Raw genomic sequence first — 14057 nt, 5'->3', positions numbered from 1 at the left:
GTATATAAGACATGGACCATGTGGATATTACTTTATTTACTTATTTGATGTAGGAGTTGGTCTCTGTTATTATTGGCATGCCCTATATCCTATTAAATACTAAACTCTTTTGAATTCCCACTAGAGCAAACATGTTAAAGTGTTCGTACAACAACAACAAACTCAATATAATATTACAGATAGAGTTTAAGGAGGATAGTGTGTGCGATTGTTTCTGATAGACTCTCGACTAAGATAACCATAACCACAGCAGTAATGAAAAGTTAAAATATCCATCTAAATTGAAATAAATCCATCCTCCAAGATCCTCGTTAGTCTTTTTCTTGACCCTTTCTATCACGCATCAACCTCCCTTTTCCGGATAAGGATGGTGTCGGGAAAAGTTTGTATCGTACCTCAACTAATTCATCGTGCATCTGCTACTACCACCAATACAACTATTCCCACCGACGCACCTATCGGGTAACTCTTGTCCATCAAGACTTAGACTGATTTGAACTCTAATCTCCAATGACCTCTCTTGTTTCATTGACCAACAACAACAACAACCCAGTATAATCCCACTTAGTGGGGTCCGGAGAAGGTAGCATCCTGTTTCATTGACCGCTAAAACATACCTTGGCCGAAATGACTAGAGTTCAAATCAGTCAGTCTTGATGCTGACATTCTCCTTCTGAATATAAGAAATAATATTTTGAAGTGCTTGATTGACGCAATGCAGTGATGGTACCTGTTTTTTATAGATTTTCCTCATAGATTGGAATTGGAATTGTTATAATTTGAATGCTAACACAGTATTCATAATCTTGAAAGACTAAAAGCAGTTTGGATGAGAAAGCAGTATATTAGATCAGGTTACATTTAATTTCATAATAATTTGTTTTATTTTAGTCTGAAATTTGTAACATTTCAAAATTGAGTAAATCTAGGTATAGTGCTAAGCTGACTAGTTCCACATGAGAAAAATACACCTAGTAACACAATTAAATGACAGTTATTTCATTAACAACTAAAATGGTAATACAATGCTTTAATGAAACTGCCAAAACTAAAAATAGATCAAGTAATTGCAAAAGCCTAACTTTCCAACGGCAACATACCCACCGTAATCACATAAGTGGAGTCGGGGGAGAGTAGTGTGTACGCAGACCTTACCCCTACCTTGTAGGGGTAGAACCTTGTCGGGGTAGAGAGGCTGTTTCCGATAGACCTTCGAAAAAGCCTAACTTTCCATGCCACAAAAAATCGAATCATATTACAAGAGTGTTTAGACAAACGAACCAAATTTCGAATTCCAACCATCATGTTTGAATTTCTAAAAACAATAAATAACACATCCTGTACCTAAAGTTAGTGTTATATACCTGCATATCCATAGACTTAATTAGTCAATAAAATGTCATCACCTCATGTAGCAAGGAACAGAACAAAAGAGAAAGTATATACTGAATGATATAATTAAGTAACCAGAAGTGTGTCCTTTCCGACAGTTTAAGCTTTTAAGACATGAGGCGGTCACACAATTTGTACCAAAACACATAGAGGTCTTTAAGTTTAAATCTCACTGCCACCCTTCATCAAAGAACTTCCATGTCCTTGGACCATCAAAAAGAATCAAGCTCTCACGTAGCATGTCGGCGATATTATTAAGTAAATAGAAGTGTTCTCTCTAAGTTTAACAATGCAGCTTTAACATACATTGCTCCTACAAAGATTTACTGTGTAAATGTTTCGGACTATCACAGGAGACAAGTGCAAGAATAGTATTTGTGCCATATCTAGTATAATTATCCGTAAGAGAAAAGTGGCACCTCACCGGGGCATAATGCAGTATCTTTTTAACCAAGAGGAAAAAATAAATTGCTTAATAAATCACGCAAATGCATTTACAAAGGATACCTTCTTGCCAATTGGTGTGAGCAACTAATTTTTCCTTCGTCCAATCCACAGCATCAATTCCTAGAAATTTTGGAAAAAACAAACCCAGCTAAAGAAATAACATTTAAAAGGCAAAACGCAAAGGCAAAAAAGGTGGTCTTTGTACAGGTTAGGAAGTAATATTAAAGTTAACATCTGGAGAACCAACAAATTAACTTAGTTTATACTAGATCGTACACCAAGACATCATGTCATCTACAACGCTCATACTTGAAGCCTCTTACTAATCTTTAATCCAAGATCATACACAAGTGACATAGTTAAGGCTTCTAACCTTGGGAAATTGAAGAAAGAGAAGTCATGAGCTGCTAGCCGGCGCAGTCAACGTAAAGTACTCTCTGTAAGTGTCAACACGAGCTGTTTGAACTTGATACGACAATGACCAACTGAATCGGCTAACCTTTTCCAAAAAATATAACTAGAAGTATAATAAATTAATAAGCGATCAGCCAAATCCTGGAGGCACGTCAGGATCTTCATCATCAACATCATCTAGATTCTTCTCCTTCGTGACAATAGCAAACCCAGGTGGTGCATCCACATCCATACTGTCAGGCACCAAAAGTTCGGGGGCGCCGAATAGTTCGGGGGCGCAATTCGTCTCCGACTCAGTATTAGTTTCTCTGGCTTTTCCATCAGCAGGAACAGGAACTCCTGACTTCTCTTTGGGTGATTCCTTATGGTTACTTTTGTTGATCTGATTTGAACAGTTACTTTTGCTGTTCCGGTCTGAACCTAATCGGGCAAAACCAGGAGGTTCATTTGGCTCCGCATCAACAGAAACTGTGGCATCAATAACACTGTCTGACGCAGCACTATGTCCGTTAGTTTCAATGCCATTCGGAGCAGGCTGCAATTCTGAATGAGAGGATGATTCACCAGCTTCATTTAGTTGTGGGTACAATAACTTATTGTAAACTGATTGAACAGTTTGGGTTATCTCAGTTTGAATGCCGTCACCAGTTCTGATGGTATTCCATAAATCTTCTGAAATTTTACCCATGACTTTGTCCCTATAGTTCATAACCAAAGCAGGTTAAAAATGTAGCATGTGAAAACCCTATATCAAGTAATAGATTAACTTTCCATATCATTAGTTGAGATGCAAGGTTATGATTCGCTTCTGGAGTGAAAGGGAAAGGGGCTACAAGCAATTGAGCTTTCAGTAATTCGTCACTTAGCCCCCTGTAACTTATTTCTATCTTTATTAATTCCCCCCTTCCCCCAACATTTATGTTGCACTCATAAAATTTACTTTTTATTTTATTAATAAACAATTACTCCCTCAATACCAAATTGAATGCCCAGATTGTGTTAGAACATGTCAAAACAATTTCCAGTCTCCAGAAAAGAAACTTCTATTGATTATCCTATAGCAATAAACAATAACGAGGCAGAACTTTTTACCACTTAATCGACCTATTTCTCTTTATATGCCCAACATCAGCTTTTCACTTAGAACTAAGCTATAGACAACTTCAACTGTCCCTTAATTTTCATGCCAAGTTAGACGTGAAAGTTTGTTTGGGACAAGGGTAGAATATTCATATTTTGACTTGGAAAAAAAAAAGCTTTCAAAAGCCAAATAAACCCTTCAATTCTTGAAGTAGGCCGAACCTAGTCACATTTTGAATTTCATGAAAATTACAGCCTAAAAAGGATCAAGAAAGAGCTCATTTATGAGACGAAAATCAGCCTAGAGGGAAACAAGAACGAGTATAGAATAGACAAGGAAATAAATTATAAAAATAAAAACACATGCTTAAGTGCTTAAATATGTAACACCAGATATTTTTCTTTGCTAAGTTTTTCTCATCTATCTTCTTTTCATATTTTCCAGAAAAATATAGAATACTTCTAAATTCAATAAAATAGACAAGTTTAAATATAAAAAACCTCCCCCTCCCATAAATACTAGTACTTATGTATCAAAGAAAGTAAACACAACTGTGTATTAACCTATTCAAAGCATTCACGCATGTATTATTTTATTTGTTATCTGAACACAAGTTTGGAGGACACAGTCATTCTAAAGGTATTCGAATCGAACAGGTTCTAAGCTAGTGAAAACATAAAGAAATGGAACCTAGTTGAAGATACCAATTTAGAAAATGTGTGTGTGTGTGTGTTTGGGGGGGGGGGGGGGGTCAGAGCTTAGGAATGAATTCAGTGTTTAGGTGCTTCTAGTGTCTTAAAGAGCAAAATAAAAACCATTAAAAAAATTGAAATATGACCTACCCAACTTCTTGATATATAGCATCCGACAGTTGCCTTGGTTTCATATTTTCTGCACCTGGACGGTTAAGTGCTGCTGATTCTTTCACAGTGGCTATTATGCTATTCCGCAACTCTTCCTGAAGCAAAACACAATAATTTCAGACAACTTGGAGCATATATAAACTTAAAAGTGTAATAGCCTCATTCTTGTCCTTTTCTTTTTCTGAACATAAAGTAAAAACACGACATACCCAAAAGCCAAAAGAAATGACATACAACAAATCCACCTACATTGTGGATATTGCAAAGTGCCCCCAAAAAAAAAAAAGGAAGTTCATGCATGTTGAATTTTTAGTTAACTCAAATCGTACCTTTAGTTTCTAATATCTTGAATAAAACACACGCAATAAAGCAGAGCCCCAGTGCTGGAGATGTTGGCTCAAGATAATTGGCATCTTTGAGAAGATAGTTCAATAAAACTTAATAAGCCCTTAAAACAAATAATTCGACCTGCCTCAAACTAAGCCCTAACATGCCCTTTAAGAAAATGTATCAAAGATAAATGAGGAATGGATAGAAAAAAGTGCAATGCGCACGATGTTTTTGCCCCAAAACAAAAATACCACTTTATAAGCAATTTCACTTTAAAGCAAATGGTTTTTTGGGTGAACCACTCATCATATTAGTGAGAAGGTAATGTAATAACCGTCATCATATGTTTAACACTAACATAGTAAGTAGGAGACAAGAACCTTCAAAAGTAAATGTGACGGGACACGAATAAAGCATAAATTTATTAACAATATATTTGGCGTTAACCTATTAAAAGATGTTAAATGATGTAGATAGCATTTCATCAATTTCGTTGATTCTAAACTTAACATAAAATGGTCATTTAGCATAAAAGAATCAGTTGGAGTAGCTTAATATACTAAAGGAGATTTCAGAATTTGATAGAAAACACTCATCATATTCTTTAATGAATTATGCTTATCTTGCTTCTCAATTTGCAGCTAGATGAACTTGACTAACACTTGAACTAGACAACTACAAATTTTGGTATCCGTGCTTCCTATGTCTTTAAACACCGGATTAAAGTATATAGATAAGGTCCCCTTTTCTTATAATTAAATAAATTAACTAGCCTCTCATACCCTTGTAGTAAGTAGATAATCACATAACTTCAAAACAGAAATGCATCGTTTACCTTCAATGTGTAAAAGGAGCTTCTCTTTGATCTTCTTGTATATAGAGATATACCAAAGGCAAGAAAGACGTTTTAACTTTATCATGAATAGTACGTTGTTCTCAAGTTTTCTATGAGAAAATAACTGTTCCGCTCTAGCAGAAACGAAGTTTTAAATGATAATGAGTGTTGAAGTGTGTAACTATCTCATCTAAAAACTTAAATTGTTAGACAGAAAACACTTTTATTTACTTAATTATGTCTTCAACACCCCCACCCTCACCCCCACCCCCGTACGTGCGGGCTTGATTCTTTTTGATGAGCCAAGCACATGAAAATTCTTTTTGATATTGGATAGCGGTGAGACTCCAGGACCTCAGCCTGCTCTAATACCATGTTGAAGTGTGTAATCATCTCATCTAAAAGCTTAAGCTGTTAGAGAGAACATATTTTTATTTACTTAATTATGTCTTCAACAATGAGCATGAAGATTTTATTTTTACCAAGCTTAGGCAGATATGTTATGCTTTGGGAAACTAACAGTGAAATTTTCTCTGCCCCCGTGCCCCATTGCAAACATTAGGAAGCACCAACATCAAATTTAATCAAGTTTGACACCACATTAATTCATGTACAACAATAATACAGTTAAGTCCCAGATATTACGTTTTAAACTTGAATTATTGGAACTAGACATTTTGGAGTGTGATTTTTTTGTACTAGCAAGCACTTTATTAGGTGATTCCTCGATGTTCATTATGATGTCACTTAATAGATTCTTTATGATGTTGGACCCCTGAAGCTAATAAAGTTTGTCCCTTATGCCTTTAGTTTATAGTTAATTAGTTACTAATCTAATTTTTATATTTTTTTAGGTAAGAACTGGTAGTTAGTACAGTTCTAGTTTTACGTGTAGACCATATACCGATATAACATCATCTCCAATACATGTCAAGCCCCCATAATTTTTCAAAATTTTCATGCCAGGTCCATGTCCATGTTCAACGTAATGCTAGTGTGATGTAATTTTGCTTAGCTTCTAACTGTGTATAAAAATGTGCACAGCTCTTCAAAAGGTGCGCCTTTGTGGAAGGTTAAAAGTTTTGACATTAATTGGAAAAAAAGAGATTGGTTCTCGACAGAAAACAAACATAATATAACGAAAAAATTGTGGGGCACCAAGTCAGTTTTACCTTTTACAGCTCTTCTCTAGCCTAAAAGTCCAGGCTTCATTGCTAAGCCCAAATATAACTAACAACTGCCAGGGTAAATCAAACAATAGAACGAATGCAATCAAAACTGCAAGTCTCGTCAAAAAAATTTAATTACTTATACCCAACAACAACATACCTGGTATATTCCCATAGTGTGGGGTTGGGGAGGGTAATGTGTACGCAAACCTTACCCCTACCTCGCGAAGGTAGAGAGTTGTTTCCGATAGACCTTCGGCTCAAGGGAATTACTTATACCCATATTTCACAAAAGTAAAGTCCAGACCTTTCATAGGTGGGCTGTTACAAGACATTGTTGTAGGGTTGGAAAAAGAACCACTAAAGATCCTTACTCTAAGAGAGTTCAACCTGAACTTGTGCCTTCAATCAAAATTGATCTGAATTTACTTCACACTCAACTCAACTCATACTGATTTAAAACCCAGCCCTAATTAAAGCTCAGCGCGCAAGCTTCTACTGACCTGGCTTAACTAGCAATCCAAGTAGATTAATATTCAAGGTATTCTTTAGGCAAAAGAGAAGACATCAGAACTTTGGAAAGGCTCGCTGATTGACTGTATACAATTAGTTCCGTTTCACAAATTTTTCCTTGGATGCAATGGAAGTCAAGAGTTCCCATGGAAATTCATATGGAGTTAGAAGAGCTTTTAAGTAAAGGCCTGGCCAGGTTTAACATGCCAATAAATCCTGCCAGTAAGTCTAGTAACAAAAATCAACCAAGGAATATGTTGGGTTTTCAGATCTTCTGCATCCGGCAAAGTCCTTATTGAATCTTTAACCGACGTTATCTGTACTTCTACAGTTCTAAACTAAAAAGAAGCATATTTTTGTTTTTCAATGATGTTAAGCCTCCAAATGAAAGCCGAAACAAGCATAAACATGTATGTAGGACGTGCACTACATAATTAGAGTTTTAACGTTTATACGCTGATAATGGACCTGTAAGTTACTTAAAAACCAATTGCAAATAGCAGTCTAGTTTAAGAGTGGATGTGTAACCTAGAAAAAGGGTTAGAAAATTGGTAAACCAGATAGTATGGGTCTATGTTGCGGACTCTCCAAAATGATGTCACACCTGTGTAAGATCCTCCGAAACTACACTACTTTTGGAGGTTCTGACACGCAACCGGCGATAATTTCGGATAGTCCGAGCAACATAGGTATGGGTTAGGTTAAATTTCACTTACAGTGTAACAATTCTTTAAAGTCCATTGACTCTTTGAATTTTGATCAATTGACACCCGGATCACCATGATCAACTTTTGCTTCCATCTGTTGGTCTCATTGTCAGGTCGGCTATACCATTCTACTGAGCAGAATCTTAGCTTGAGCCTACTTTTGAACACCCATGTTTCTCTTTAGGAGGCGCCTTCCCCAAATAAATTACATACCTCACCTTCCGGGTATATAACTTAAATCCTAAAATTGATCTCCAATGTCCAATCAGTGCCAAAGGCCAGAGCCACATGCAATTAATGGGGAAGTTATACTGCGCAAATAGGGGAAGAACAAACTCCTTTTGTTGTAATAATAATTTTTTAATTCAAATCACATATGTAGCATTCTTATATTTTCTTTTTGAGTTTAAGTTATGTACATCAGCACTGTAAAGAACATTATCAGTTCAACCAACGGATATTTTTACAGGTAAGCCAGCCTCCTTAAATATAGGATTTGTTATTTTTTTTTAAAAGACAGACTACGGACTATCTGCTACAACAGGTAAAGGTGAGCTGATAAATTCCTTACATTGGTATATATAACTTAAACTCTTTAACCTATTATAGCAAGTTAACTTACCAATTATTCTAGATTACCAATCAATGCTATTAAAAAGAATCCTGCCATTATATTTTAAGTGACCTTCAAAATATGTTTTATCTCATCGGTGCATAGAACTTAAACTCATATGTTTAATAGTTTAATTCTATGTACACAATCAGGTCACTTACTCTATTAAATAGCATTAATTGGTAATCCAGAATAAATGTTAGTAACATGATATAATAGGTTAAATTACATGATAGTGTGAAAAATTTATTACATTATCACTCTATTACATGTAGGGGTAAAGAGTGCATACTCAATACGCTCCCTATACCCTACTTGTGGGATTACATTGGGTATGTCATTATTGTTGTACTCTATCAATGTATATAACTTAAACCCTAAACAAGTATAACAATACAGAAACCGGAGATAAATAAATAGGTTAGCCCAATGAGAAACCCTAAAAGCTATAATAAAAGAAGAAAAAGCAAAATACTGACGTTTTCTTTGATTTTGCGTAGAATTTTGAGGCGAAGTTTATCGAAATCACCGTCGTCTTTGAGCTTACATATCACATCTTCAGCTCTAATTCTTTTCCCATTCGTTCCATTGCTATTATTCTCCATTGTTGAGTTGCAGAGCTAAAAGGCAAATCTATAAGTATATATTGGATATAGAATTTTGGAATAAGGGAAAATATTATTTTTTTAAATTGTTGAGCCGATTTTTGAAGAGGAGGAAACAGTGATTAATAGCCTATTTTGCCGAGTTTTTTTGAAACAAAAGCAGTTTTTTTTGGGTCAAAAATATTTTTTTAAAAAAAACTTAAAGTGTTTGGCCAAGCTTTTGAAAGAAAAAAAAAACTTTTGGAAAAAAGCATAAAAAGTAGTTTCTCTCCCAAAACACTTTTTTGAAAAGCACTTTTGAAAAAAATACACTTAGAAGTAGTTTTTTAAAGCTTGGTCAAACACTAATTATTGCTCTAAATTGCTTTTCAAATTAATTAGTCAAATACAAATTGCTTCTCACCAAATTACTTTTGAGAAAAAACATTTCTCAAAATATGCTGATTTTTGCAGCTTGGCCAAACGGGCTATAAGATTTGGACAGATGGTGTCGCGCTGTTAAAAAGACAAAAAAAAAAATAGGCTTTAAGTTGGGTCTGCTAAGCCTAAATTACCTTGTTTTTCTTTTTCTTTTTTTAATTTAGTCATTCCGTGTTTAGTCATCCTATTAATTTGAATTTCACGTCGACTAATTCTGATCCGCGCCAAATTAACTCATAGAGGGAGATAAAAGGCTCACTCCAAGCCTGTTAGTTCTGAGTGCTCCACTTGAAAATCTCGGGTTATCTTGAGAAATGTCAATCCATCTCAGCACTAATTCGCGCCAAGTTAACTCATAGAGGGCTATATTGAGAGATGTCAATCTATCTCGCCACGCCTCTTGTTACTAGTTTGGGTACTTCTAAACCTTTCTTCACTCTCAGTGAGCTCAATTCTCATAGGCTCGATTTTGAAATCTTTGATATTCAACAGGATAACTGTCATCTCCCACCAACAACAGTTATTAGGTAACTCTATCCATCAAGGTTAGGATAGATGGAAAAAAATCACCTAATATTTTTAACTCTTGGTTTACCTAATATATATATATATATATCCTTTAATCGATAAAAATATCGTTCAACTCTTGGTTTACTGCGGTGTAGAAATATTTTTTTTAAAAAGCCCCAAACTTTTTTGCTTCTGTTGAGAGTTGTGCAATAATTTCTCATGGTCATCATTCCAATTTCATAATCATCACAATGACTTTTTGGATCATTGTGTATGTTGTTGACCTATTTGGAATAACTTCCAAACCATAAACTACAAATAAAAAATCTTTATCAATAAAAAAAATGCTCTCAAAAAGAATAAAAGGATAATATCCTCTCTACATCCCAATAATCAATACCTATTCCGTCCTAATTTATGGAAATATATCCAGATCCATACAGGATTCTCAGTTTGTCAAAGAAGAAAAAAATTACGAATAAATAAATAAATAGTATAAAAAACTGCTAATTTTTCTGTACAAGTTTGCATTGACAGTAAAAGTTTCCATTCAAATGCAGGAGGGGGAGGAGGAAGGTGACAAGAGGACCATATAATACAGTACAGATATAATACAACACCATAGCAATATGTGCTCCTATGTTTTAAGTTTTACAAAAATAAACTGAACAATTTTGCAAAAGCCACCACTTCGCGACGAATGCTACAACACAAAAATATCAATCACTGCTTTGCTTGCCATGAAAATCAGCGGAACCACTTAGCGGATTTAGATTCAGTGACTTCTCCTTTTCTTCGAACTGCAACCCGACTGCCTGCAACGATAGACTACATACAAGTTATGCAGATGGTTCATTGCAAATCAAGTGTTTTGGAAATGAGAAGTCAAAACACTTACGAATCATCACAATTTTCTTCACTGCCTAATGACCTTTGTGTACTTCGCGATGGTCCTGAAACCTAGATAAAGAGAAAGAAGGTAAATTGCTATAATCAAATGGGCATCAAGAGAATTTCCATAGGTTGCAATAGATATATTTAGCATAGACCTTTGTAACCATTCGGTTCAACCTTACAGCAAGCACATCTAAAAACTGCCAGCTTTTTTCACAATATCTTGCTTTTAAGAAAACTTCAGAGAAGCAATAAAATCTCGGCATTCACCCCTAATTATTTCCATGTTCATTTCAAGAAAAAGCATCCCCAGCATATACTTAATTACAGTACTACGTCTTGTTTATGAACACAAGGGAAACCTCATGCTTCATTCAGAATTCGTTCTATCAAAAGATAAGGGCGGCCCGGTGCACTAAGCACACGCTATGCGCGGGTCCAGGGAAAGGCCGAACCACAAGGGTTTAATTCCTGCAATCTGTAAGTCCATGACAAGTTTATTAAACGCATCTAAATGATCTTGTAACGAAGTACCTGGCCCCATCTTAAATGTGTGAAGACGCCGTTGTAACAACATTCTTGTTGTCACTGATCGGTCTTGGTATAGCCCTTCTAGCTTTTCCCACAACTGTTTGGCCGTCTCTTCGGTACCCGTACTCACTTCACAAAGCACGTTAGGTGCAAGGGATAGTTGGATTGCACTCAATGCATCCCCTTCAATCTTCTCCTTGTCGGGAGCTGATATATCCGTAGGATACTTTCCGTCAATAGCATGGATTGAACCTTCCCTCCGCAGTAACGCCATCATCTGGATCTTCCAGATATTGAAGTTGTTGCGTCCATTGAATCTATCAATTTCAAACTTCATGGAACTCATATTTGCTTGTTCTTTCTCCTTGGATCGTTAAAGAATCCTGTCGCTCTGATACCAATTGTTAGCGGAAACGTAAAAGAAAGAACACAAGATTTAACGTGGTTCGGATCAAAATAATCCTACGTCCACCAGAGAACAATTGCCCTTTTAATATTAACAAAGGAAGGGGAGATTTCCCAATTACACTTAAGAGAATTTCTCTCTTAACTCTCTACTCACTACAATGTATTGTATTATTTTGGGATGATTTCTACAAGTGAAGGAGTGCATCTATTTATAGAGGTAAAGACCTCCTCTTGATGTCATTGGTGACATCAAACTACCTCCTCTTGATGTCATGGGTGACATCAAAGGAGGAAGCTTCCTCCTAGCATCCACACCAACTCTTTCCACCAACTCTTCCAATTGGCATGTCATTGTTGACTAAACATAAACCAACACCTTCAATCTCCACCTTGGTTTGCGTTTCGAGCGTGCGTGTGAACAACTCTGGCCAAAACTTCTAAGCTTACTGGGCAACCCCGTTGTAAGAAACAAGAAGAATCAAACCATTGTTGAACATACCACCTCCACCTAACAACTGTTCTCTTCGGAGTTGCATCAGTTGATGCACACCCCCGCCAAGTCCTTGCAGTGTGCAAACTTAGCGAGTGGGACTATCTTGGTCAACATATCTGCAGCATTATCGTCTGTGATAACCTTCACGACCTTGATAGTTCCCTCTTCAACAACATCTCGAATAAAATGAAATCTGACATCAATGTGTTTAGTGCGCTCATGAAATCTCTGATTTTTCATTAGATGAATAGCACTCTGACTATCACATCTAAGAGTTGATTCCAGCTGAACCAAACTCAATTCCGCTACTAAACCTTTCAACCAGATAGCTTCCTTCACCGCCTCCGCTGCTGCCATGTATTCTGCTTCTGTCGTAGACAAAGCGGCAATCGACTGCAGAGTCGACTTCCAACTAACGGCACTGCCAACGAGGGTAAAGATGTATCCAGTTGTGGACCTTCTTCTGTCAAGATCTCCTGCATAGTCAGAATCTACATAACCGAGAATTGAAATACCTCCACCACTTTTTCGAAAGGTCAGACCAACACCAGAAGCTCCTTTGAGATATCTCAATATCCACTTGACAGCTTCCCAATGCCTCTTTCCTGGGCTGGACATGTATCTACTTACCACACTTACAGATTGAGCAATATCTGGACGTGTGCATACCATAGCATACATAATGCTACCAACTGCACTGGCATAAGGAATCTTTGACATATGCTCCACCTCATCCTCGGACTGAGGCATTTGTAACTCTGAAAGTTTAAAATGAGGAGCTAATGGTGTACTTACAGGCTTGCACGTATGCATATTGAATCTCTTGAGAACCCTTTCAATATACCTCTTCTGAGAAAGATGTACAACACCGTCTTCTCTTGAAATCTCCATACCAAGGATTTTCTTTGCAGCTCCTAAATCCTTCATGTCAAATTCCTTACTCAACAGTTTCTTCAAAGCATTTATCTCTGTAATGTTGTTAGCAGCAATAAGCATATCATCAACATACAACAGTAAATAAATCATTGAGTTACCAGACATCTTCTTGTGATACACACAGCTATCAAATGCACTCCTTGAGAATTCATGTGTAGTCATGAATGCATCAAACCTCTTGTACCACTGTCTAGGGGATTGCTTCAAACCATACAAAGACTTCTTTAGTTGGCATACGTGATCTTCTTTTCCCTCAGCTAGGAAACCTTCAGGCTGATCCATATAGATTGTCTCTTCTAGATCACCGTGTAAGAAAGCAGTTTTGACATCAAGCTGTTGAAGCTCCAAGTCAAATTGGGCAACCAATGCTAGTAGCACGCGAATTGAGCTATGCTTCACGACTGGAGAGAAAATCTCATTGTAGTCAATTCCCTCCTTCTGACTGAATCCTTTTGCAACCAATCTCGCCTTGAACCTAGCATCTTCCACTTCAGGAATTCCCTCTTTCTTTCGGTAGACCCACTTGCATCCAACTGTCCTCTTCCCCTTTTGTCTTTTCACTAAGACCCATGTCTGATTCTTGTGAAGAGACTCCATCTCTTCAGTCATGGCTAACCGCCATTGTACAGCATCCTTGCAAGAAGTTGTTTCAATATACGAGGAGGGCTCCAGATCCTTAATCTCTTCTTGTGCAGTTACGAACGCATATGCAATCAAGTTTGCTTGATCTATAAGGCGTTCCGGTTCTCGTGTTTGCCTCTTCTCCCTCCCCTTTGCAATTGTGTATGGTTCATTGACAGCAAGTTCTTCAAGGTCTACATCTTCTGACTCATCTTTAACCTGAGTCTCTTGATCCTTTTCCTTGGCAAGCTCCACCGGAAGCTCCACCTGCTCGT

At 36.7% G+C, this 14057-nt stretch overlaps 1 protein-coding gene and 1 long non-coding RNA gene across 4 annotated transcripts; both read right to left on the bottom strand.

Moving 5' to 3' along the window:
- Positions 1–957: 957 nt before the first annotated feature.
- LOC104225979 (uncharacterized) lies at positions 958–9078 on the bottom strand. 3 transcript variants are annotated; one of them, XR_710719.2, is made up of 5 exons: positions 8844–9063; positions 4177–4292; positions 2213–2951; positions 1900–1959; positions 958–1364 (listed from the first exon to the last, which is right to left on the bottom strand). XR_710719.2 is itself a non-coding variant. In XM_009777857.2 (3 exons), the coding sequence occupies exons 1-3, from the start codon at positions 8967–8969 to the stop codon at positions 2384–2386; spliced, it is 810 nt and encodes a 269-aa protein (XP_009776159.1). In that variant the 5' UTR covers positions 8970–9078; the 3' UTR covers positions 1974–2383. The 3 variants fall into 3 exon arrangements, 1 of the variants encoding a protein (XP_009776159.1); XR_710718.2 differs by having other exon boundaries at positions 958–1959; XM_009777857.2 differs by lacking the exons at positions 958–1364; positions 1900–1959 and having other exon boundaries at positions 1974–2951; positions 8844–9078.
- Positions 9079–10429: 1351 nt separating this feature from the next.
- LOC138884133 (uncharacterized) lies at positions 10430–11254 on the bottom strand. Its single transcript, XR_011404269.1, has 2 exons — positions 10798–11254; positions 10430–10714 (listed from the first exon to the last, which is right to left on the bottom strand). It is a non-coding gene; the product is annotated as an uncharacterized lncRNA (long non-coding RNA).
- Positions 11255–14057: the final 2803 nt, after the last annotated feature.

Source organism: Nicotiana sylvestris, chromosome 12 (assembly GCF_000393655.2).
Source record: "Nicotiana sylvestris chromosome 12, ASM39365v2, whole genome shotgun sequence".
NCBI classification, from domain to species: domain Eukaryota; kingdom Viridiplantae; phylum Streptophyta; class Magnoliopsida; order Solanales; family Solanaceae; genus Nicotiana; species Nicotiana sylvestris.
This window is presented reverse-complemented; position numbering and strand designations above follow the sequence as displayed.